This window comes from Euleptes europaea, chromosome 7 (genome assembly GCF_029931775.1).
Source record: "Euleptes europaea isolate rEulEur1 chromosome 7, rEulEur1.hap1, whole genome shotgun sequence".
Lineage (NCBI taxonomy): Eukaryota > Metazoa > Chordata > Lepidosauria > Squamata > Sphaerodactylidae > Euleptes > Euleptes europaea.
In genome coordinates, this window is record NC_079318.1 from 69,072,151 (window position 1) to 69,097,002 (window position 24,852).

General features: G+C 43.5%; 1 protein-coding gene across 1 annotated transcript in view; it reads left to right on the forward strand.

The window, feature by feature from the left end:
• The window catches only part of CCDC85A (coiled-coil domain containing 85A), a 136,316-nt gene extending 114,116 nt beyond the window's left edge, over nt 1-22,200 (forward strand). Inside the window, exons 4-5 of the mRNA XM_056853282.1 lie at nt 12,612-12,734; nt 21,996-22,200. Of these exons, the coding sequence (XP_056709260.1) occupies nt 12,612-12,734; nt 21,996-22,085 (213 nt within the window). The 3' untranslated portion in view covers nt 22,086-22,200. The remainder of the gene's footprint in view (nt 1-12,611; nt 12,735-21,995) is intronic.
• Nucleotides 22,201-24,852: the final 2,652 nt, after the last annotated feature.

A 24,852-nucleotide genomic window follows, 5' to 3' on the forward strand; every position in this document is an offset into this window, starting at 1 on the left:
TCCAGGAGGACTTCAGGCCACACCATGAGGTTGGTGACCCTATGTGTGGGAGGGAGATGGGAAGTAAGCATCCAGAGTCCATGCAAATAAGCAGTCTAAAGTGTTTAAAATCTCTGTTTATTTATTTAGTAGATATATAGCTTATTTTGTACTATTAAGTAAAGATTACAATAAAGCAGCAATAGAAATTAAAAAGCATAAAACCAGGAACTGATAATAAAAATCAGTTGACCCTCTTTTAGATTTGGGGTGTGTGTGTGTATTTTGTCCCTGTGAGGGAGCTGTAGGAGTGGTCTGAGAGGAGAGATCTCTGAGGAGTCATTTTTTTCTGGAGAAAGGGAATCCACCTGAGGAGATGGTGTGTCCTGTGCAGAGAGAACAGCATCGTTTAAAGAGAAGCCTAAATAGAGCTGCAGCCTCTGGAGCAGAAGCACCTCAGAGAGCCAGCCAAGCTGCAGCAAAGCCTGAGTGTGAGATTTACAGAGGGCCTCAGTAAAAGACTCTTATCACCTCTGTGATTCCAACTTTTAAGTTGTGTTGCCTAATTTTGAGTTCCGTGTATGTGTGTCCTGTTTTAATTTCCCATCCCTCCTTGTTGAATAAACACTTTGTTTTTTAAGTTATACTTATGAAGGGTAAAAGGTGATTATAGGGTCGGGGGTTGTTCTGCTGAGTGGTGCTCTCCCCTTGGTTAAGAGCAGTGAAAATCACTGGATTGGAGGCTCTGCTGATTCAGCTTTTTTCACACACACCGTTCCAATAACAAACCCAGGTCCTATAATTTCTTCCCTCAGCTAGGATTGCTGGGAGAAACTGGGATTACATATAGTTCTTATCACTTCAACGAAGGACCTTAGAGTATTTCGGAGGCCAAGTCTCCTGCAGCTGTGACCCTAGACTGGCTCACTGACCAAGCCTTGACCAAGCATTGTGTGTTGCCTTCCTTTCATAGATAGGGTTGCCAACTTCCAGGTGGTGGCAGGTGATCTCCTGCTATTACAGTTGATCTCCAGCCGATAGAGATCAGTTCATCTGGAGAAAATGGCTGCTTTGGCAATTGGACTCTATGGCATTAAACTCCCTTCCTTCCCCAAACCCCACCCTCCTCAGTCTCCGCCCCCCCAAACCTCCCACCGGTGGTGAAGAGGGACCTGGCAACCCTATTCATAGAACTAGCAGATTAGGATTAGGAAGAAGACTAAAGATTACTTTTTTAAAAAAATCTCCAGTACATTGCCAATGAGAAGGCCAATCTAGAATGCCAATACAATAGTCTGTTTTTTTTCTCAAGGAGTCACCATGCTCCCATTGTTTTAATCATGTGTACAAGTTCAAGATGGATAATGGTGGATTAGCCATCACACTGTGCTTTGTTGCAAGAGCAGTTGGATCTTTGGAGTACTTTTTTGTTTTACAGAGAACCAGGGACTCGCAACTACATCACTTAATGCCAGAGCACCACTTAGAAGCTGATTGAATAGTTGTTCTTGCAATATGGCTGCTTGCCGGGACAGCTTGGGTGATGGCCAACCTATTCAGGCACATCACTTGTATACAAGAAAGATTGTGTAGGCTGTCTGTAATCCTATATGTTGTGTGCCAGATGGTCTAAGGATTTATGCCTGGGGAAGGCAGCAAGAAACCGAGTGTGGAAGAAGAAAGCAAGTTAAAGTAGGGCTGGCACGCTGATCAATTGACCCATCAGATATTGTCAATTAACCCCCTATTATTCGACAGTGGTTAAATAGTCCTAGAAACCAAGAATGCTGCTGTGTAGGAGGCAGCTTACTTTTCTTGCATTTCATTCTGATGTGATGTGTTAGGAAGGACGGGATCAAGAACTGTTTGTCCCCTAGCTCTGCAGCAACCAAGGACAACCTCAGTGGCATGGCAAGGCTTCTCTCACTGGCTGCTCACTATAACCACCAGCATCTCCAGACACTACCAGTTGACCTGCTGCCTAGCAATCATAACTTCCTTTAATAACTGACTTGTGATTTATTTAATAGCTGCTGTTACTTATTTGGCTTTATTTCATTTTTAAATTTTTTTGAAATTAGAGGCTAACTCTTGTGTTACAGGATGAAAACTGAAGTGAAGAACTGCTGTGTGAGTTGTTCATATTTATAGAAACGTCTCCTAATACTATTTAGTTATAAGAATATGTTAACATTTTTTTAAATTAAATTTTATTGTTTCACAGTAATTGTTAAGTAGTTTTATAATAAGCATTGGGGTCAAATTTGTTGATGGCTAAAATATCTTTTTTGCTTTTCTATGGGGCATACTCTCAGAAAAGTGGGAGGATTGCAACATAAGTCCTCAGTGTACTAATGGTTTTTTCCCATATACCAATCCAGAATGAGATGCTGCTACTAGATGATAATTTATGTATATCCCATGTTTGTGATTTATTGGCCCACAGCGAGACTTTCCATGGCTGGGTCAGAATGAAAAAGGCTGCAGTTCTCTCTCACAGCAGGTTTTCATACTGACACAGTGATGAATATAACTTTTTGTGAGTTTCATTACAAAGATAATTTAGACTTGACATTGCTTCACTGCTTGCTCTGCTGACTTAATCAGATATGTGATTTCACTGCTGAACAATGAAATTCCTCTGAAACCCCCTCTCTCAATACACTATCATAGTTATTTAATGGATAAACTTTTTCCATTTGGGAGCAGAAGTGTGTGCAATCCACAGGTGAAAACTAGTTGCTTGCCTGCCCTCAAACAGCAGATTTCTATGCCTAGTTTCATAAATGTGCTTTTATTCTCCTTTCAAATAATGTACCTGGATGTTTTAGCAAGTTTATTTTAAATACCCATATTTACCTGAAGGGAAGATGACCCTCATCGTAAGACGATTGCCCTTAAATACCACCACAGCCATTTTTTTTGTAACTGTATATAACTATAACTTCATTTTCTTGAAGGCACATGTGGAGAAAAACCGACTTTCTTCTAAGCTGATCCCACCATAATATTATCGTAACTAAAGGGAATTCCTAGTACAGTTCTACGAATACTTTCTTTGGAGTAAGCCCTATTCAGTAAACTTGAGTAGGATTCTGATAAGGCCTGATTGAAAATGATACTGACTGTATTAATAGATTGCCGGGTATGTGTGTGTGTGAGAGAGAAACTGTTCACTCTACTTTGATTGTGGTGAGTGTACAAGAAGCACATGATCCAGCTAGGAGGGGCTTGTCCTTATGTGATGTGAGTAATCTGCCTGCTATTGTCTGACTCCTGGGGGTGGAGCTGCAGCTCACTGATGTAAAGTAGAGCTCATTAGAAGGCTGAGTCTGTAAGAGGCACTTGGGATCCCTGTGGGCATTGCTACCAGTGCTTTGAATGGGGTTTTTAACAGGGGAGTTGAGCTTGGGAGTTCAGTGAGGGAGGTCAAGCGGAGCAGGAGATAGCCTCTCTAGTCCAAGTTTCCTGAAAAAGGACATACAAGCTCCACATCAGCAAGGAGGGTGGTGTGCCTCCCTCCTTTCTGCTATGGAAATTCAGGTAAGCACCATATTTCTCTCTAAAATACCTTTAAATGACTAAACCAGTTATGAAGGTAGAAAGCCAGCAGGGAGCAGGGGCCTGTGCCGGCGGCCAGAGGCCAGTGGGAGGCTGCAGTGGTGTCCGGGCACAGCGCTGCCGCGGCAGCGGCCGGGGAAGGTGCACGCTGGCGCTGGGGCCACTCACGCCAGCGTGCACCTTCTGGTCCCCGGCAGTGTGGGCCCTTGCGCCAGTGGAGGCCTTTGTCAGCCTCCCAAGGCCTTTGGGTCAGGCCGCCGGCAGATTTCAGGAATGGGCTGTTTATATAGGAATGATGTAATGTTTAAGCATTTAGTGCTTTCCCAAACTTTAGCAATAATTGTTTGGACAGCTGTAAAAAACAAAACCTAAGGTCATACTTCTATGAATAGGTGGTAAGTGGTCAGTTAGTAAACTTACTTCTAAGTAAATATGCCTAGGATTGTTCTTGTATAGTCAATGGGCTAATAAGAGCGTAACTCTTAGATCTGCAGTGTAAGAAATCTATAGTGTTGTATAGTGGCTCTGTTCAGTTTCAAATCAATAAATTATATGGCTATAGCAACCAATTAGTATGCACTTCAACTGAGAAAGTATCTAACTAATAAATGGAAATAATTCACAGTGGGTAGCCGTGTTAGTCTGTCTGCAGTAGTAGAAAAGGGGAAGAGTCCAGTAGCACCTTAAAGACTAACAAAAATATTTTCTGGTAGGGGATGAGCTTTCATGAGCCACAGCTCACTTCTTCAGATAATAAATGGAACATTATGTTTAAAGTCAATGATTGAAATCACTCTTTTTTCTTGGTGAAAAATCTCCTTGTTTTAAATCAATCCACCCTGATTTAATATGGCTTAAATAGCTGTTGCTATTCTTAGGTCATATCAAGGTCAGGATTGCCTATTTTGGCAGCAGGTCTCTAAGTTCTCAGGTAGAAATCTTTCACATCACCTTCTCCTTGACCCCTTTAACTGGAGATACCAGGGATAGAACCTGGGGCCTTCTGCATGCAAAGCAGATGCTCTGCCACTGAGCCATGGTCCCTGACCGAATGCCATTAAGGTTAAAGTTAGGTACTCTGCATAGTAACAATCAAAAGAAAGACTCTTGTCCCAACACATTTGCAATCTGAAATTTGACACAATTACAAGGTCAGCTGTGCTGTACCACAAATAATTAAAGAATCCTGCCAACAAATTATTATTATTGCATTATTATTATTGTTTTGCTCTGGTTGACCCAGCATGGGGGGCACAAATGCATTTTTTGTCTTTTTCTGTGCTTTGTTATCAAGCCTTCAGACATGTATTCTGTTTTGGCTAAACTAAAGGTTACGTTAGCTGAGGGGGAGGTGATAGAGAGGGGGACAAGGTTTGGCATCAAAGAGTGGTTGTGAAGGGATGCCAAGCTGTCCAGTGGTAAACAATATGCCTCCTTGGCTGGCCATTCAGTGTTGAGATTAGGGATTTGGGTAGCAGAAGCCTCCCCCACCCCCATGGGCTGCCTGCTGTACATCCTCTTCTGCCAAATAAGCAATTGCTCCAGGACCCTGCGGCTGAGCTGAGCGTGTCTTTTGGGAAGCTTCCTACAGAGGGTGAAGTGCTTGTCCTGGAGATATGGATGTACTCCTCTGTCTGTTTGGTTCTTGGCTGTTCTTGCATGTCACTGGGAAACTGCTCGAGGAGACGGCAGCTGGCCAGACTTCTTTCTGACAAAGGCTGGATGACAAACGGAGTGCATCCTCCCAGACAGTGTACTAGGCATATACACTGGTTTTTCCACTCATGCCAACGTTTTTCTCAAAAAAAATTTTTTTGCTTTTTTTTTTTGAAGAGCCATGCTTCAGGCATTTAAAGGCAAAACAAGGTTTTTAATCTTAAAAGAAAATATACCACAATTTCCAGACCTCAGAGAGCTGCTAATGGGCTGCAAGTTGAGCAAATAGCTAAACGCTCCTGACAGCTTGAAGCATATTTCTCTAGTGGAGGGTTCCTGTTGTATCTCGGCATGAATCACTGTTGCAGCTCAGCCTCCTTCTAGTTGGCCACAGCTGGAAGCAGGTATTTCTGCTTCATCACTGCATGGGGTGTGATTGGATAATTTAGTCTCTCCCTATATAAAAGGACAGCAAAAACAGTACCCACCTTCAGAGGAGGCTGTCTGTTGTGACACTGCCTGAGCTGTTGCCCTGCTTTTGCCTCCTTGCCTTCAGGAGGCATGTTCAGGTGTGCTCATAAAAAAAATGGGCCTTGAGGGCAGATATTTCTTAGTTGTTTACACACTCATGGGGGGTTGCGCGGTGGCCGGGAGTGGTGCAGCCTCGCCGCTGCCAAAGAGGCTTCCCGGCCACCACGGAGAAAAAAACCCTATTTTAAAAAAATTAAAAAAGAAAAAAAGGGAAAAAAAGCCCCATTGCCTTCAGCAGGGCTGCTCCACTCAAAAAGGGCTGAAAGGGGTGAGGAAGCTACCAAAAGGCAGCTCCATCCCTGGGAATGCCCCACCCATCCCGGCATATGCTGCCTCTTCTGGGATTTAGTTCCCAGAGTGGCACTGCTGGTGGGGGATGCCTCACCTAGGTGCTGGCATAAGTGCCCTCCGCACTGGCATAAGTGCCCCTTATTATGGGATAAGTGGGCGCTTGCGCTGACGCGTGGTCCTGCCGGCTCCTAAGGAGATTCACCCCTCCATCAGTAATGTACCCTAAATCATGCAAAAAGTGTATTTCAACTATCACATGCCTGGGAAACTCTATTTTGGCCTATGACCTTTTGAGAATCTGTAAAAGGACAGAACACATACAGTACAATTAAATAGAGAGGTTGCGTTTTTAAGGATCACATTTAGTTAGGGAAAGGGTCTGACTTTCTAAACTTCTACGAAGACCATATTTTCATCAGGAAAAATTTCTGCTTCCAATTTCCTGTTCATTACAAAGGGCTTCAGATTGTTTGCTGGTGACAGGCATTAGATGTGTTTATTAATACAATGGGGAATTGCTTCATAATATTATTGATTTAGCCTTTCTCTGCTGTCAACTTTGTGTCAAAAGAGGTAGAAGAGAGATGGTTATATATTCCTCTACCCCATTAGTCAGATCTTATATAACATTCTTAAATAAATAACAGTAATTTTGGGTGACATCAATATTGGCCCTGCATGTCATCTGATCTCTTCTGCTCTCTGTTCCCCCACCTTCTGAGGTGAGTTGGGTGGCTGCTTAGGACAGGGCCTTTTCTGTGGTGATGCCCTGATGTTGGCAATTCCTTCTGAACCTGTCTAATTTCTGGCGCTTTTGGAAGTCATTAATTCATTGGGTTGCCATAAGTTGGAAACCACTTGATGACACTTAACAAACACTCACAAAACCTTTTGGCCAGGCCTTTGGTTGATTCCCCCTCCCCCAACAGCAATCCTTCCCCACCCCATGAATCTTCATACCATTTTATCTGGTATTGTGAGTATTGGTTTTTTTATTATTTTAAATTGTAGTTTGTGTATATGGCTATTGATGGTTTTACTGCTGGCTGTTTTGTTACTAGCAGCCTGAACAGCCCAGAGTAGGCCAAGCTTGTAAGAACTTGTATGTGAGGCAGAGTTGGCCATGGTTAGTATTGGATGTAAGCCCACCAAGGAAGACCAGGCTCTGCTCATCTCTTGCCTTGAAAATCCCATGAGGGGTTGCCATGTGTTTGTTGCAATTCAGCTGCTAATAATGATGATGATTTTGTTGTTGTTGTTGTTGTTGTGCTGATTTCATTATGTTGATTAGTTTTAGTTATTATTTTTTTAACAAGCTGGAAGCCACTTTAGGACTCTGTAATATTGACAGTGTGGGCCAGAAATATTTCAATATATAAATATGAATCCCATTGAAGGCAGCATTTTCTTTCAATCAGTGCTAGGTACTTTAGGACAGTGCTGTTCAAACTATATTCCAAAGAACTTACGAGGTCCTGGAAATATCACCATTCCCAGCATTCTCAATCTCAGTCACATTGCGCTCTGGTACATTCTAGAGTGCAAGTTCAGTTTACACCAGGTGCTAGCGAGGGTTAAGGGGTCTAGCTAGCAGGATAAATGGTCAGATAGTGTGCCTTCGGTCATGCTCCAGAACTCTGTGTAAGACTGGGAGGTTTCATACTAGTTGCCAAAAGTATTCGCCAGCAGACAAGGCACTGCGAACATTGTTCCCTCCAGGTAGAAAGTTAGAAATCCATTGCTTTAGGACATATTGTTAAAAATAGTAATAATAATTTTAATAGGCACTATTATTAGTGTAGCCTAAGGGCATTAAGCATACAAAAGAGTTGCTGAGGCAGTAGAGCCTACATTTGAAAGTAAAAGCCTTTATATCATACTTTTCTAAAAAGCTGCTGTTGGCTACAGACTGAATGAGGACTTCCAGGCACCTGGGCTGGCCTGAGAAGATGGAGAGGTCTAAGGATACAAAATGTGTGGGACCCAAGTTGCTCTGTAGGCCTGGAGATTGAGACAATCCACCTGTTGCATTTTTATTGATTGATTGATTGATTGATTCCTGATTCAGTGGGTCATGCATACCTGACACCTGTTTATGTCTCTCAGCTGGACTGCAGTAAACATTCGGGATGTATAAGACAAGCAGATCCATGGCAAGGAAGGGGAAATTGAGCTCTCACTAGTCCTCCAAACTAAATTTCCATGGTGTCACATCAGAGAATAATGAGGACCATTTGTTGGCTCTGAGTTGGGCAATCTGGAGATTTGAGAATGGAGCCTGGAAGGGGTTTTGTGGATACTCCTAGTTTACCTTGAGATTCTCACATTTTACATAGGGTGGGATTCTTGGGTTTTACATAGTTTCAGATTGCTGGTTTTACATCAGTTGGGTTTAGCAGTTGCTTGCAACAGCCTTCCTATGGGGAGATTCTCTGGTTTTACATTTTTCATGTTTTCCCCCTCCATAGGAAACAGTGGAGGATGACTGGGGGCACCTTGTTCAGGGGCCCATAGAAATGGATCTCTTGGTCCAATTGGCTTGACATTTGGGGGTTATTTAAAGGAGAGGCACCACCAGCTGCCCTGTAAGTTTGGTGCCAGTACCTTTAAAAACACCCCCCAGCCCCCCAGAAGGATCACCCAAGTTACCTCAAAGAAAAGGATCCAGTTTGTATGGCTCTCCCCTGAATTTTTCTGCACATGGTTGGGATGAGATTGTGTGTTCCTCCCCCCCCCCCAAGTGCCTGCCTTACCAGGTAGTCATGTATGAGTGTAATATTTTACTTGGGTTGTTGTGCACAAAATCAAACATATATAAACCTAAAAATGAAGATCAATATCTCTGAAGAAATCTAGGATCTGGGGGAGTACTGTATACCCATGGAATGTGCACCCAGCCAAATACTTTTTTCAAAAATAATTAAACGTTTTGACATTTCTTATGGCTGGGCTGGTGTCTCAACAAGAGCCATAGCCTAGCTTCTTTACAATCAGAGGTGCTAAACAATGATTAGCCCCGGTTCACAACACCCAGACCCAACCTAAACATCATATGAAAGCAACTCAAATGACCTGCCTAGTTCATGGCCCTGTGTGTGTGTGTGTGGGGGGGGGGGGGGGACACAGGGCCTCTTGAATTGTGTACCCTGCCACCCCCTTCAGCTTGGTAAAAAAAAAAGAAAAAAAAAGGTAAAGGTCCCCTGTGCAAGCTCCGGGTTATTATTGATCCATGAGGTGACGTCACATCCCGACATTTACTAGGCAGACTTTGTTTTCGGGGTAGTTTGCCAGTGACTTCCCCAATCATCTTCCCTTTACCCCCAGCAAGCTGGGTACTCCTTTTACCAACCTCGGAAGGATGGAAGGCTGAGTCAACCTTGAGCCGGCTACCTGAAACCAACTTTTGTCAGGATCGAACTCGGGTCATGAGCAGAGCTTGGACTGCAGTGCTGCAGCTTACCACTTTGCACCACGGGGCTCTCGGCTTGGTAGCCATATTTATAATAAGCATATCCTATGTTTATTATAATGAGCCCCATGGCATAGAGTGGTAAGCTGCAGTACTGCAATCCAAGCTCTGCTCATGACCTGAGTTCGATCTTGATGGGAGTCAGTTTCAGGTAGCCGGCTCATGGTTGACTCAGCCTTCCATTCTTCCGAGGTCAGTAAAATGAGTACCCAGCTTGCTGGGGGTAAAGGGAAGATGACTGGGGAAGGCAGTGGCAAACCACCCCATAAACAAAGTCTGCCTAGTAAACATCGGGATGTGATGTCACCCCATGGGTCAGGAATGACCAGGTGCTTGCACAGGGGAGCTTTACCTTTTACCTTTATGCTTATTATAAAGGTACACAGGCAGGATTCTACTCAGCTGTTCAAATAAACTGCTTCTTGTGTTCTGGGATGATTACAAGCCCTTGACACTTATTTTGTGTATATTTGTAGTTGCAATCCTAACAACACTTGCTTGGGAGTAAGCCCCATTGAAAAAAGTAGGGATTACTTCCAAGTAGACTTAGCATTGCCTCCTTTCTTTTTATTTTTGAAATTATTGAAATGAAACTTCATTTTATTTGTATTGTTTTGCTAAATAACAGATTACAAATGTTTATATCTTTACTATTTTGTATTGATTTATAAGGACCCTCCCTCCACAAAAGTTCTGGCTATGGGCTTGTGCAGTCTGCCTTATTGTAATTAACATCTGTATACACAGAGACTCCGGCAATCCAGATGGAAATTGTTTTTCAGTTCTGCTGATTGTTTAAAGCCATCCTTTTAAAAAATGAGAGTTGACTTACAAACAATGGTTTCTTTCCATTTCTAACATTATTTAAACCAAGGAGGACAAAAGCTGACTTATTTTGGGGGGGGAAAGCAAGTCTGGCTGAAAAGGTCACTGGCATCTCCCCAGAATCTGATGTGGCTGTCGGTGTCTGGACTGATTCTGTGAAGCTGCGGCAAGAGTATTTTTAGCTTTTTGCCAAAGCAGGCAGCTGGATTAGGTTGCCCCAGCAACTGCTGCATCACCTTGAACTCCCTCAAACACTGCAGGAAACATCTTGAGCTTTATTTCCAGAGAGGCTCTCCAGAAACTGTTAAAAAAATGAGGCAGTTGGGAGGTAGAAACTTTCAAAATTACATGATGGGCTAGGTGCATTCATGAGGAATTTATACATTGTGCACTTTTTACGTTAAAGGAGGGGGTTCCCAAAGTGAAATAAGCCTGTCAGAATAGTTTGGTTGGGAGGTGTCTGAATATTTTACCAACCAGTGGTTCCTTACCTTTTTAGTATGGTGACCCAAAAGTCCAAATTTACTTGTCATAGCAACCCACTTAAAAGAAAACAGACGATGCACAACTCAATAAAATTTCAAAAGTCTGGGAACCACTTTCGTAGGCTTCACTAATCACTTTTGGGTCAAGATCTACAGCTTAGGAAATGTTGGTATAGACTATTGGCCAGCAGCTTGTTTTCCTGCAGGGCAAGTATGAGGAGCAAATGAGAGGTCATGGCCTAAGTTTCCAGCCTCCCTCTGTCCCCTAATTTGGCCTGCCAGTGCAGTCTGTTGTCACTTCTCCACTTCTCCATGCTCTTTGTACCTTTGGTGTGCACCTGAAGGGCCCAGGTGGCCCCGCTTATGGGCCTATTGACTTCCAGTTGCATACTTCTAATGTAGGCCAGTCTTGTGTTGGGCAGCATCCTTGATATATTAACCCAGATCCCAGGATGCTTCTCATACTAACCCACTAGCACATATGAAGCCACTCATCTCAGATTAAGACACAGACTGTGGAATATAATTTTTATAGCAGAAAGGAGTAGTGTGGGTAGTGCCTCTTACACAATCCAATTATAACTGCAAACAGAAGCTTTGGTTTCTTGTAGTAAATTGATATATGACGCGGATTACCTCACCGCTCTGAATTTGTTACTACCGTCAGCTCTGTGGCTGTCATGAAAATGGCACAGAGGGGAATGCATTAATCCCCAGCCTCCTTTGAGCCAAATCAGGGCCCCCCGCTCTTCTGTGATTTACTAATAAAAAATTATCCAGAGATCCATTCCCAGCATCTTGTCTAATGAAACCCTAAGGCTACTTCTCGATGAAATAGTAAACCTGTGTAGTTGTTCTTCATATTGCTCCCATAAGAGTCCCAGCATTTAGACAACTAGCGTGCCCAAAAGCAAGGATCTAGATTAACTTTCTCTCTGGCATTTTCTGACTTTTCTGTGTGTTTTTGTATGGAGGCCCATTTATCAAGTGAGCCTCCACCTGTGGTCTGAAGGTAGAATCCAGACAGCTCCATGAGAAGTAGGCCTAAGAACCCTGCAGTGTTTGCTGTATGGAGGCTCTTCGTTAGGTGCATTGAGTGGTTTGTGTGAGTGTTCTAGACCATACTGCTAGCTTGCATTGGGATATCTTTTGTAAGGCTGTCTTGGCTCCTCTCATTATCATTGCAGTCTGTTTACAAATGTTGAAACTACTTTCCATGTTAGATTAGCATGTCCTTTTGGCATTCTTGAGAATACAACCCTGGACCCAATCCAGAGAACTGAAGTCCCATTGAAATAATTGAAACTGCTTAGTTGCTACAAAACATAAATCCCGTTGAATTCTGTGGGACAGTTTTCTAGACTGAGGCCCCGGCTTTTTGATTTCTCAGGTTGAAACCTTTAATTTATCATCATCCCATTAAGACTCAGAACATTTTAGGAGCTTCTGGGTGGAGACAGTTCACTGGAGGGCCTGTAGCTCAGTATGCTTTGTCCTGGTTTGATTCACAGTATCTCCCAATTAAAAAAAAATCTTAGGAAGTAAAACTCGGAAAAACATCTGAAGGAAGCTTGGATAAACCAGTTTAGATTGTTGTCAACAAGATGGACTAATGGTCTGAACCAGTACAAAGCAGTTTGATACGTTTCTCCAGAAGAAAATAATACATGGGCACAAGATGCAGGAATGAATGGTATACTCATAATGGAACTGAATTTGAAGTGGAGTGGGAGGATGTTGATGGTGGGGAATTGTTCTGCTTGATTAGAATGGCATTCGTTTCACTATTAAATAGTGTTTGATTTTCTACTAAGGGTCCCGTTAGGATGCCATCAGGGGCAGATGGGAATTTCTGCTCTTCAAGGCCTCCAGCTAGCTTCAGTGACCAGGCCTCCTCACCTTCTCAGCAGCCTGAAGTGATGGTTAATGCCCTCAAGGTAACATGCCTTGCTGTGTGGCCACATATGTGCCAGATCTCCCATTTGTGTTCTGTGACCATCCGTGATCCATTGCACCTGAAACATCAACGTATTTGAGGGAAAGCAAAAAGACCCACTACCAATGCTATTGTCATCTCGCACATGTTTTTCCACGTGTGTCAGCTACCATATGTCACCCACGTTGACTTGCCAGTAAGTGCAGTGTGCCTATGCTAGGTACAAAAAGCTGCACTTGCATAAATTCCCTCTTCTACACAACTGTGAGATGCAGAAGAGCCTTGTCTGTCTCTATATCTGGCAACTGAATAGGCAGCTTCTTCATTCACACAACTATGGTTAGATTGATGGAATATGGGAGAGTGTGATCATTAGAAAACAGCAACATAGGAAGTTACCCTTCCATTTGGTCTGGCATTCATATTAGTTTCCAGCATTAACAGTGGCCAGCCAAATACCTCCAGGAAGCTCACAAACAGGGCATGAGCACTTTCCCTGTTATCAGTCCCCAGTATCTGTCTATATTGCTTCTGAATATTGAGTTTCTGTGTAGCTACTCATAGACCTATCCACTACAAAAGATATTCATCCATTTTAAGAACATCAATGTTACAGGCCATGATCATGTCTTGTTACAATTAACAAACTCCATAAATTTAAACTGTATGAAGAAGCACTTCTTTTTGTCTCCCCTGAAACTGCTGCTAATCTGTTTCATTGGGGGCCTCCTAATCCTACTGGAAATCCTATTGTATTTTTATCCTGCCTTCTTCTTCAAGGAGCTCAGGAAAGTGTACATGGTTCTCCCTATCACAGCAACCTTGTGAGTGAGATCCGGCTGAGAGAGGGGCTAGCCCAAGGTCACCCAGTGAGAGTCGTAGCAGAGTAAGCCCCAGCCCAGGTCTGACTTTCTAACCACTGCACCATGAGGGTCCTTTTGGAATGAAAGAAGGGAATGAAATTTTCTCTTGCCATGCTGTTCATAATTTTTTATATCACTACCTTGGCTTGGATCCAGATATTTCTACAGGCACAAGGACTTCCAGCCAGAGAGTGTGATTTCCTTTCCTCCCCAGTCACATGGCAACCAGAAATGCCCCCCATCCTATGCCTGGGGGTACCCTTTCTTCCCTGAACAGGATTGAGGGGGGTCATTTTGGAAGGCCTTGCACCCTTGGAAACATTAATCTGGATAATGGCACCCCCTTGTCTCTGCATTTTTTTCTTGTTGGGAAGGTGCTTGAAGTCCTTTGTCATTTTAGTTGTCTTTTTCTGCAGTGACAATACTTAGAGCCTTTCAGAGATTCAGTTATACATTGAACAAAACAAAAGTGACCATTGTGGTCTTGCAAAATGACCCTTTGTCCACCACAAAGAGCACCTATAGGACTCCATGAATGTGTGGGGCAGCTTTTCTCCTCTTCCATGAAATGTAATGGATTGCTTTTCCAGAGGGGTGGGTTTGGAGGAAATTGTCCTGGGGAGTGCATGGGTCACAACATATCTAATTACATTTTCCAGTGAAAAAGACAAGGGACATTTCTGGGGGAGAAGACATTCTCCAATATATTCTGTAAATGTTTTAAATCTTTAAATCATAGCCTGATAAAATATTTAATGCTATAATAAAAAAAAGGATGTGTTCTGCACACATCCGCTGTGTCCTGGGTTCCCAACCTTTCGTTTTCCAAGATTCTTGCACCTCACATACAAATGCCACACTGCAACCTTCCGTATTACTATGTATGGGTGTGAAAGCTGGACAGTGAAGAAAGCTGATAGGAAGAAAATAGATTCCTTTGAAATGTGGTGTTGGAGGAGAGTGTTACGGATTCCGTGGCCTGCCAAAAAAACAAATCAGTGGGTTATAGATTAAATCAAGCCTGAACTGACCCTAGAAGCTAAAATGGCTAAACTGAGGCTATCAAAATTTTGGGCACGTCATGAGATGACAAGAGTCACTGGAAAAGACAGTTATGCTAGGAAAAGTTGAGGGCAGCAGGAAAAGAGATGGATTGGCTCAACAAGAGATGGATTGGCTCAATAAAGGAAGCCACAGCCTTCAATTTTCAAGATCTGAGCAAGGCTGTCAAAGATAGGACATTTTGGAGGACTTTCATTCATAGGGTCACCATGAGTCGGAAGCGACCTGACGGCACTTAACACACACATATATGCCACCCCCTCCCCACCATCCAAGCTGCTATTATTTCTTTTAGGAAGAGGGACGGTACAATGCCAGGAACCTGTCTTTTTCCCTACCAAAGCTAATAGTAGTTCTGAAGAGGTATTTCAACTGGAGAAGTGCCTAGAATGCAGGAGAAGAGTCACTCCTTCCCTGAACATCAATCCAAAACTACCCTTGCACAGTTGCTTTTCAAGTTAAATCACACATGAGGAAATTGGGTCACAAACTCCCCAGCAAAAAAAACAATGAAGTACTTCGCGTTAGTGTCCCTTGATATAACACTGGAAAGTTGGACTATAATCCTGAGTTGCAGTGAGGAGGTTGAATGAGGAGATTGCAGTGAGAAGATTGATGTTACGGATTCCGTGGACTGCCAAAAAAACAAATCAGTGGGTTATAGAGCAAATCAAGCCTGAACTGACCCTAGAAGCTAAAATGACTAAATTGAGGCTATCGTATTTTGGTCACGTCATGAGACGACAAGAGTCACTGGAAAAGACAGATATGCTAGGAAAAGTTGAGGGCAGCAGGAAAAGAGAAAGACCCAACAAGAGATGGATTGACTCAATAAAGGAAGCCACAGCCTTTAATTTGCAAGATCTGAGCAAATCTGTCAAAGATAGGACATTTTGGAGGACTTTCATTCATAGGGTCACCATGAGTCGGAAGCGACTTGACGGCACTTAACACACACATACACACAAATGCAGGTAGTGGTGGTGGATTTGTATGTAGGGATCTCAGTGTTTTGCAAATCAGCCCATTTATTTATTTCGTCCTACACATTGCATTTTTGCAAAATAAGCCTGATAATACTCATAAAACGTCAATGAGCTCACCTGCACACACTTACCTAGGTTAATCATTTGTGTAATATCAGCAGTGTAAAAGGAAATGGTAGTGTGGGCTGGGCAGAGAGGATGCCCCCTGCCCAGCTTATGCCCACTCAGTACCTGACTGTCAGACCATACTGATGGCAGTAATGAGCTGGGCAAAGGGCGTGCCATGCCCCCGTCCAGCCCGGGTTTCTGGGGCTCCATATTCCAGTTTTGGCCAGGGCTCCGGAATCACTGAGATAACTTCTATGTGTAGCTCCACAGACTAGTCTTAATTGCACTCTGGGCTGTAATTCATGCATTTGCTAGCCTGGCACTATTGCTTCCCTGGTGGTGAAATAGATATGGTGTTCCAGATCAGTGCCCATTGGTGAAGGTCTTGTGTTTCTTCCACTTAGAAGGCAGAAAGAAAATGTTTCACACCACCCTTAAATGTACCTTCATTGTAAACATTCTAAATGGGGAATAAAATACAAAATTACTCTGACTCCAAAGGCAGCAGCAATACCCCCTTCTGTTCACTGGGAATGTACAACATGTGCAGCTGACCAGAGTGCGGCAACAATCACATTCTCGTAAAGTCAGTAAATCCACACTACAGGAGAATTAAAGGGTAATTGGTTTCATTTCCATATTAAAATACATTCACAGCATATTGTCAGCATTTTTAAAAATTCATAACGTTTCTCTGAATATGATTTTAGGCTTTGAAGAGAGAATACAAAATGAAGTGCATGAAAAATTTGCATTGCCCATTTCCCTGACGATAGCATTTTTTCTGTTTCACTAAGGTCACAGTCTTTATCTACATTTTCCTGACCGGGGAGCATTGAGGAGGGGGAAAACAAAAATGTACATTTTAGTATTAACATAAAACTTGTTTTGCATCTGCAACCAAGAAGACTAATAGGCCCTTGTAAGTTCAGAATATGCAGGCTTAGATGCAAAAGAGTTAGAACATAAGGCGAACATATGGTTGTCTGAAGCATGAAACAATCCTAGATCCAGTTTATACACAGTTTATATATTCTTTGAGTTAATGTCTTTGCTTTTGTGGATTGAATTCCTCTGCCCCTCCACAACACAGATACAACTAGGATGTAATGGAGATTTCCATGTACAGAAGGGGTTTCTGTCCACAGAGTGCAACTTCCCGGCCCTCCTGTAGCCAGAATTCCTCCAAAATGCAACTGCTGGGGTAAAGGGGACTCCCAGGAACCACAGGGTAGGCCGGGGGTGGTGATGGTGGATTGAGATCTGCAGCAGGAGGGGCAAATCAGCAAAAACCATCCCCACCTTTCATCTACACAAACCCTCTGTGGGATCCAAATCAATATATAGAGTGAAATACACACTACATGGTTATCCCCAGTCTATGCAAGTCCCACCTCTGTTTAAAGAAGAATTAAAACCATGAAAAAACAAATCTTTAAAACAGAATTTCCCCAACCAGTTTAATCCAACTCATCAAAAGCTACCTCAGGATTTCAGTGGAACTGCCAGCCATTGTCTGTATATCACAGCAGCTAGGGATCCTTAGTTCTGAGAGTGTCCTTGGGGAAAATAGCCTGATATTATGTTTCTCTCAGTAACCAACAATATCTCTCTGCAAGCATGGCATCTCCTTAGCATCTGAACATAGGAATAGCCTTGCTTGACCAGACCAAAAGTTCAGCATTCAGTTTCCAGCAGGTGCTAGCCAGATGCCTCCAGAAAGCTTACAAGCTAGGCATGAAAGAAACTGCTCTGCATTGTTGTTTGTCTCCAGCATCATATATTTGGAGATATAATGCCTCTGGATGTGGAGGTTCTATTAACTATCATGGCCAAAAGTGATTTTGAGCCCTACCCTTGATGAATATGACGATTTGCCTATTAGATTGTAGCTGGAGAAATCTGATCATAATACATGTTCTGGCAGACAAACCTGGTATCTCCATAGTTCAGTGGAAGTCATACAGTGATAGGCAAACACAGTGCTGAATTTAAATAGTCAGGTTCAGTCTTAGTAGCTATGGGGCCCCAGGCAAAAGTCCGGGATAGGGCTCCAGGCAAAAGTCCGGGATAGGGCCCCAGAATCACTGCCACCCCTCCACTGTCTCCCCCACCAGGACCAATTAAGGGGTGGCCTTCACCCCATGTAAGGTAGGTGGGAGGTGCATCACCCCAAGCCTGCTGCCCAAACCCCAGATAGGGAAGTTATGAGTGGCAAAGGGAGTCTGCTCTATTTCTTCTCCCTCCTTCCTCAGGGGGCAGGGATGTGGGTGGTCAGAGCACTTTCCAGTATGGGGGCTGGGGCAGATGCCCCGATGCCAACTGGCTAAGACCACTCCTGTACCAAGCATTGCTTTAAAAGCTTCTCAAGCATTCATGTGTAATTGTTCCTGTGCAAATAGCTACTGGATGTGTGAAGGGAAAAATATAATTTACCCATAGAAATGGCAGATGCCTTTCAGTCTGTGCACTCAGATTTTGTGCGGTGTGTCCCTTCCCGCCGGCTAGAGGACATCACTTCTCATGGAAATCAAGGCAATTGAAAGTGTCAACTCTCACTTTCTTGCCAGATCAGCATTATATACTTGGGTAAATATTTTCTATTGCTCACTGAGCAGAAAACTGGTTGTTGGGAGATGTGCTTGAATAATGAACAGTTTTCTAGAAGTCACTCGTCTCGGTGTCAGTACCCCTAGCAACACAACATAAGGATGCTGTTTGCTGTTTTGACAAATGGGTACAGTGAAGACGTGTTCTACAAAAGAGCAGATAAGAGGAAGAAAAAATAGCCTTAAACTTCAGTAAATGTGCCTGTTGCATGAAAAGGATATTTAGCTGAGTAGAACAGGCCAAATACAGATACGGTTGGGGTTTCAGTATATCAGGAGACTCCTTAGGTATGCACAAAAGGATAGGGCTTTTGAAATTGAAGAAGAAGAAGAAGAAAACTAAAACGACCTGATAAGGACTGAGTATGCTGTATAAGGCTCAGAATGTTAGTGACAGTTGAGAGTCAGTGTAGTTGGGCCTGGATTGGTGGGATTGCAAAGGCTGCGAGAGACAGCAGGCTGGAAAGTTGCTTTTGGTCCATGGGCTTTGCCAGCTGTCTGCAAGGGTAGCAGACACACAAGGAGGAAGGCAGCCGAGGTTGCTGAAATACCACTACTCCCGTGCCACTCAGCTACAAAGTAGCCTTTGTTTCCCCACTCCTCACATCCCTACAGTGTCCCATCTATTCCAGCTCCCTTCTAGCAGCTCTTTTAAGGCATTCCTCAGGTCTGTGCAGACAGCCAGCCTATGAGGTCCCTGCCATCTGGGACGCCTTTGTGCCCTGGCCATCTGACAATATGTTCCCCACCCCAACTACCCCACACACAGCGCTATAGCTATGAGGTTTCTCCTTTCTGGTTCCTGCCCATTTCTCTAGTGATACTTTGCATAAGGGCTTCTAACTTTTGCTGTCCTGCTGCTGTGCTGGAAGAGTGGCTGGGCAGTGGGTTGCTCTCGCCACACTCAGTCAAAGGAGGTGGGGAAAGGGAAACAGACGGGAGCGGAAATTGGCCTTCTCAAGCCCTTAATAGCTTATAGTATCTTGGAGTGGAAGATTGTGGTAGGGAGAATTTGTCAGTTATTTGCACCCCCTTTGATTCCTTGCAGGCCCCCAAATGGCTATACTTTTACCAATGGCAATAAATGTAATGACCGTTATTACTTACCGCTTGTACAAGAGTCAGTGTAGAAATTGCTGTAGCCAGTACACCCACCACAAATAACTGTTTGCATGAGGACTCTACCAGCATGAGTATGTAATATCAGAAGTGTGCTCTTGTGCAAGAACACTAACATTTTCCTGTTAACAAAATCTTGTGAGACTTGGTTCTTTCAACAGCACATTGCTGGTTAGCCAGATGCAGTAACATCTCCATCAACTTCTAGAGATCTTTTCAGTTTGGAAAATGGAAGAATATGTGCTTTCTTTGTATGTCTATATGCACAGGCAACCTGCTTTCACTACCAAAGGATAGACGCATCTAGACAGAATGGCTTACTGGTGCACAGAATGGTTTTAAGGAGTTTCCTCATACTGTCAGGCCAATGGACCTTATTGGGCAGCATCTTTCCATAGTCTCATACCAAGGTCTCCTTTAACCAGCCTCCCCAAAAAAAGAGGCTGTGGCTCAATAGTACAACATGTTCCTCATATGCAAAAAGTGGTAGGTTCATTCCTTTTCACCTCCAGTTAAAAGGATCTCACATAGCAAGTTTTGGGGAATTCCTTTCTTCTAAAGGGAGCATGGCCCAGTGGCAGAACTCCTGCTTTGCATTCAGAATTCAGATTCAATCCCTGGCATTTCGAGGTAGAGGATCTTAGGTAACAGGTTTTGGGAGGAGCCTTTCATTGCTTTAGACCCTGGAGAACCACTGCCAGTCAGATTAGAAATCCAATGGTTGGATTCTGCTTCGAGAAGATAAAGTGGCTGATCAATGAGATTCTCTGAACTGGAGGTTCATTTATATGGAGTCCAGCACTTCTGGCATGGTCATGTTCCATAAAGTTTGCTTGTCCCTCGGGCTTTTACTACTTCACGCGATAGTGGACAAACAGCTGAGGTGGCCACTAGTGCTGGAAGTAGATTGTATCATTTCCCTGAAATTGTGCTTTAATGCTTACTGTCAAATGTGGGTGCACTGCATGTTGCTACTTGCTTTCATCATAGATGGTGACTGTTAAGATGAAACTGTCCCAGTGGGTTTTCTTTTAGTAAGGAGGCTTGGTGTTCGGATGCTCTGGAACATCATAGACAGCATAACCTCCTGGAAATTATGTCTAATATGTTCTGATCCAGGAAGTGGTCAGCAATGATCTTGTCATGGGTCTGTAACATTTCAGAGCATTATGATTGTCCTTCATAACGATAACGATCACTTTCTACTACATGCTGGAAACAAGAATCAAACACAACATGTCCTTGCCAGGATTGCTTATGGCCTACTAGATATGGTTGTTATTGAATAAGTCACTCCCAATGCATTTCAGTTGTCATCATCAGAAGAATTGATTCAGCAGTTAGCTAGACACACAAATTGCATCTCCTTGTAAGAAAACACGTGTTGTTGATCTAAGCCTTCCAAGCAGACTCCAGACATGTTTCCAAACATGGTCACAGTCATGTTTGGAGATACATGTCTTCCCCAGCTGTTTTATTGGAAATAAATAAATTATGTGCCTAGCTAACTACTGAATAAAACCCCTGATGAAGACCACCAAAACAAGTCAGGAATTATTTAGTAAATAATAACTGTAATTTATTGGCTTCATCCCTTGTGTCTTTGCTGTTACAGCTGTGCCCCCTTCTTTAGTTTGTTTGGTTGAAGAGAGAAAATACCAACACAAACAAACAAAAAGAATGGAAGAGGAAAACAAAACCTTAGATACATACAAGATATGTGGGTAGCATAACCATTCATCAGGTGACAGTAGGCCCCATTCATTCTGATGGCGAAGTCATCAGAGCAATTAGCTGCCATGCTAAAATAACTGCCTTTGCTATTTGAGCCATCCTCTTGGAGCTGGTTTGTTAGTGTGTTTGTGTACTAAATTTCTATCCTGCCTTCTTACCATCACAGAACTGAAGCCGATATATATGGGGCTCTTGGGAGGTCTTCCAATGAGACACTGATTTGACCCAAAGCTGCTTAGCTTCAGAAAGGTTGCTGTGGTATGTGGTGTCCGACCATACCTTACAGCCTAAAGTCGCCAAAAGGATGTTGCTATTTACTGCATTGCCTTGACAAGTTCCCCCGACAAATGTAGCACCTACTGTGTGAGGAGGCAACATCATGTTGCACTTATATATATCCGTCCCACCCCCAGATTAATGGCAATTGCAGGTGGGGACAGGACTACTCAAAATACAGTGGTATTGTGTCATTTTGTAAGAGTTTGCAAATGTTGTGAGATGTGGGTGGGAGAAAGGGTGGGAGTGTCACTTTTAGGAATCATCTCCATGGCAGTTTTAACCTGTGAGTTTTTAGCTCTTATGTGTAGTGCATTGATCTCAATGAACTTGGAAGGGTGCAGCTCTGTTTAGGATTCCCCTGTAAATCATCCCTGTCTCCATGTAGAATGTTTGCTTAATATGCACAGTGTAAACCCTCTGGAAAGCGTACCCTTGTGTACTTAGTTATAACTTTCTAGAAAAGATAGCTGATACACATACCCTGGTTTTTTTTTTTTTGCAGGTTGTGTGGAGGAAACTTGGAGATGCTGCAGGCTCGTGTCCTGGAATTAGACAACACATGTCTGGAAATCAGTATAAAGGGCCAATGTAAATGGATACCAGAACAAGGAAGAGTTTCAACTGCTGGTGGATTATATCTGCTCACTGGAACTTCTTCACTAACAATGTGACCATTCCATGCCCTCTCTAGATTGGTTCTGGAAACTGGTTCAGCTTTTTTCCACAAAGACTTTGCTATAAAGTGTCCTAACCTCCTGCTGTTCAATATATATCAAATACAACCCTGCTTCCTTTAATCCTGCCAGGAGCATTTCAGTGTAGATGCTGAAGAGAATACAACTGATCCCTTTAAAGCTGCTCAAAATCTAACCTGGAAAACCAGAAGGAGAACCCACAGTGGAATGCTTATTTTATGATCGCTGCAGTGGACTTCTAGTAAGATTTTCCCAGGAGCTTTTCGCTAGGTTGGAGATATGCCAGTGGACTGTGCCTTTGGTCTTCACAGTTTGGGGAGAATCTGTTACCCCTGGTAGTCCTACACTTGAGCATGAGAAATGTTAGTTAATGGTGCATAGGCAAATGGCAGCAGAAACAATTCCTTTTCCAGTTTGTAGAATATTTGCATTCTGAGGTGCTAAAAGACCTTCAAGTCTCCTAACCAGCCACTAATGTAGCAAACAAAACTAAAGCAGTAAAATACAGAGCCCACCCCTCTCCAGCAAAAGGGAAAAATCCTTTTAATTCATTTCAATGAATGCCTTCCAAAGAGAAGGAAAACTCCCTTCAGCAAATGCATTGCTTACCGCCCAATCCTAAAGTGACCTCGATGATGAAGCACGGAAGGGCATGTGCTGATTGACAGTCAAAACCTTTTTTCTGCTGAAGACAGGATAGACCATGCTGATGTCAAGAGCCAGGCTAACAGTCGTTCAGAGGCTGGTTGTACCATAACTGCAGTGGGATCCATTGCCAATCTTAGCTGGGGTTTAGGCATGACCTTTGGGTAGCACAGGTTGAAATTGATGGGGCATTCTAAAGTAAGGTGAGGGCTATGAAAGGGAAGACCGTCTGGGTTGGGGGAAACAGGTCAAGGGAGTAAGTTCTCTGGCAGTGGCATTTATGGTATGACCCATTAAAAAGGTTACAAATGGACTTTCATGCATTCAGCAGAAGGCAGGTGGAGCCATTCAGATGTTGGGGATGTACTGAAAAGCAACAGAGACAGTGTGGGTGGGTCAAGACTCCTTACTTGGGGAGTTTCCATACAGGGATGTGAAAATGTGTCTCCCTCTATGGCAGCAGCAGCAGCAAGTGATGTGGGACTGGGCAGGAACAACATCCAGGCACACTGCTTCTGCAACTGCCTTTCCCCTTTTTCTCTGCCATGTCTGCAAAAGCACAGAGATGATCGATATCATGTCTCCCTCCCCATGCAGCCCAGCAACCCCCTTTTCCCCTTTCTCAGCTGAGCCGCATTGTAAAGCTATAGCACAGCTTAGCTGGGAAAAGAAAAGCGCCCATTAAAGGACCAAAAGGGGTGTGGGGGGAATGCAGAGATTAGTGCCACTGTTTTGAAGGCAGAGTGTAGCTCTGTCTTCTCCCCATAGTGACTGCAGGTGAAGCATCCACATAGAGACGCTCTAGCTGCAACTGTTCTCCCTTCTCCTATTCCCACCTTTGAACCTGATCAAAGAAAGCTTTAATCTGATCTAAAGGGGAAGCCCCTGGGAGACCCATGAGTTATGCTCAGAATGAGCACAAGGCCATGTGGACTATCTCTCTTAAATCAGGGGCTTCCTGCTTTCCATGTGGGGGAGAACCTTGGTAGACTTTTCAGGTTGGTCAGCTAATAAAGTCCACTGCTTCCAGATCTCACTAACTCTAGTTTGTCCAAGTGATGAATGGAACCACTTCCCCATATCTACTCCAGAAATAATCAGGAGTGTGTAGACTGGGTTGTTTAATCCTGGCACACATTGATGACAATCACTTCTGCTTTCAAGAACCTGGAGACTGTACTGGGACCTTCTATCCATGTCTCCTGCCAGGGGGGAAAGGAGGACTCCATCTGTGGCCTGAAGGAGCTTGTTGTGTGTTCTGGGCAGGTAAACATCAGGACAGTGATAGTTCCCGTGAAATGTGCATGTTCGGCAACATCTAGGACTTCTCTAAAACCTGAGGGTCCTATAAGTCATATGGGAAGATGGCAATAGGGAGGGCTTAATTTGTGAACGACAGGACACAAAATTCACCAAGGCTCTGGATATACTGGATCACACATGATGTGGCCCCTTAGGCAACTGTGCCTCAGGTGAGTTTCAGCTGCTGTGTTGCCCAGCTGCTTTGAATAAATCACATGCATGAGAGTATCTAGCATCCTGGCACAACCTTCAGACCACCACTAGAGCCTTCTGAACTATATTGGGTACATTGCGCAAAGTGAGAGAAAAATGAAAGTCCCATTCAAAACCTGAAGACTGCAGTATGGTTTTGGCTTCCAGACCTGGCAGCCTCAAAGAAGCCTGATCTGGATCTACATTGTACCAAATCCTGGATTATCTTGATTCACGAAATGCAGACAACCAAGATCTGGTATCTGTATCCCCCCTTCATTCATACTTTCAGAATACACCACCGTCACACAAATTAGCTGATCTCACAAAGAGAGCTTTGACTCATGAAAGCTTATACCATAGAAAATGTTGGTTGTTAAGGTGCTACTGGACTCAAATTTTGTACATCTTTACCACCTAGTTCTACGATAGCAAACATGATCCAGTTGTAGCTCTTCAATTTGTTCCTGTGTAGATAGTTCAATAAATGTTTGGGATGGTGCCTTGACTTACCCAACCATGCCA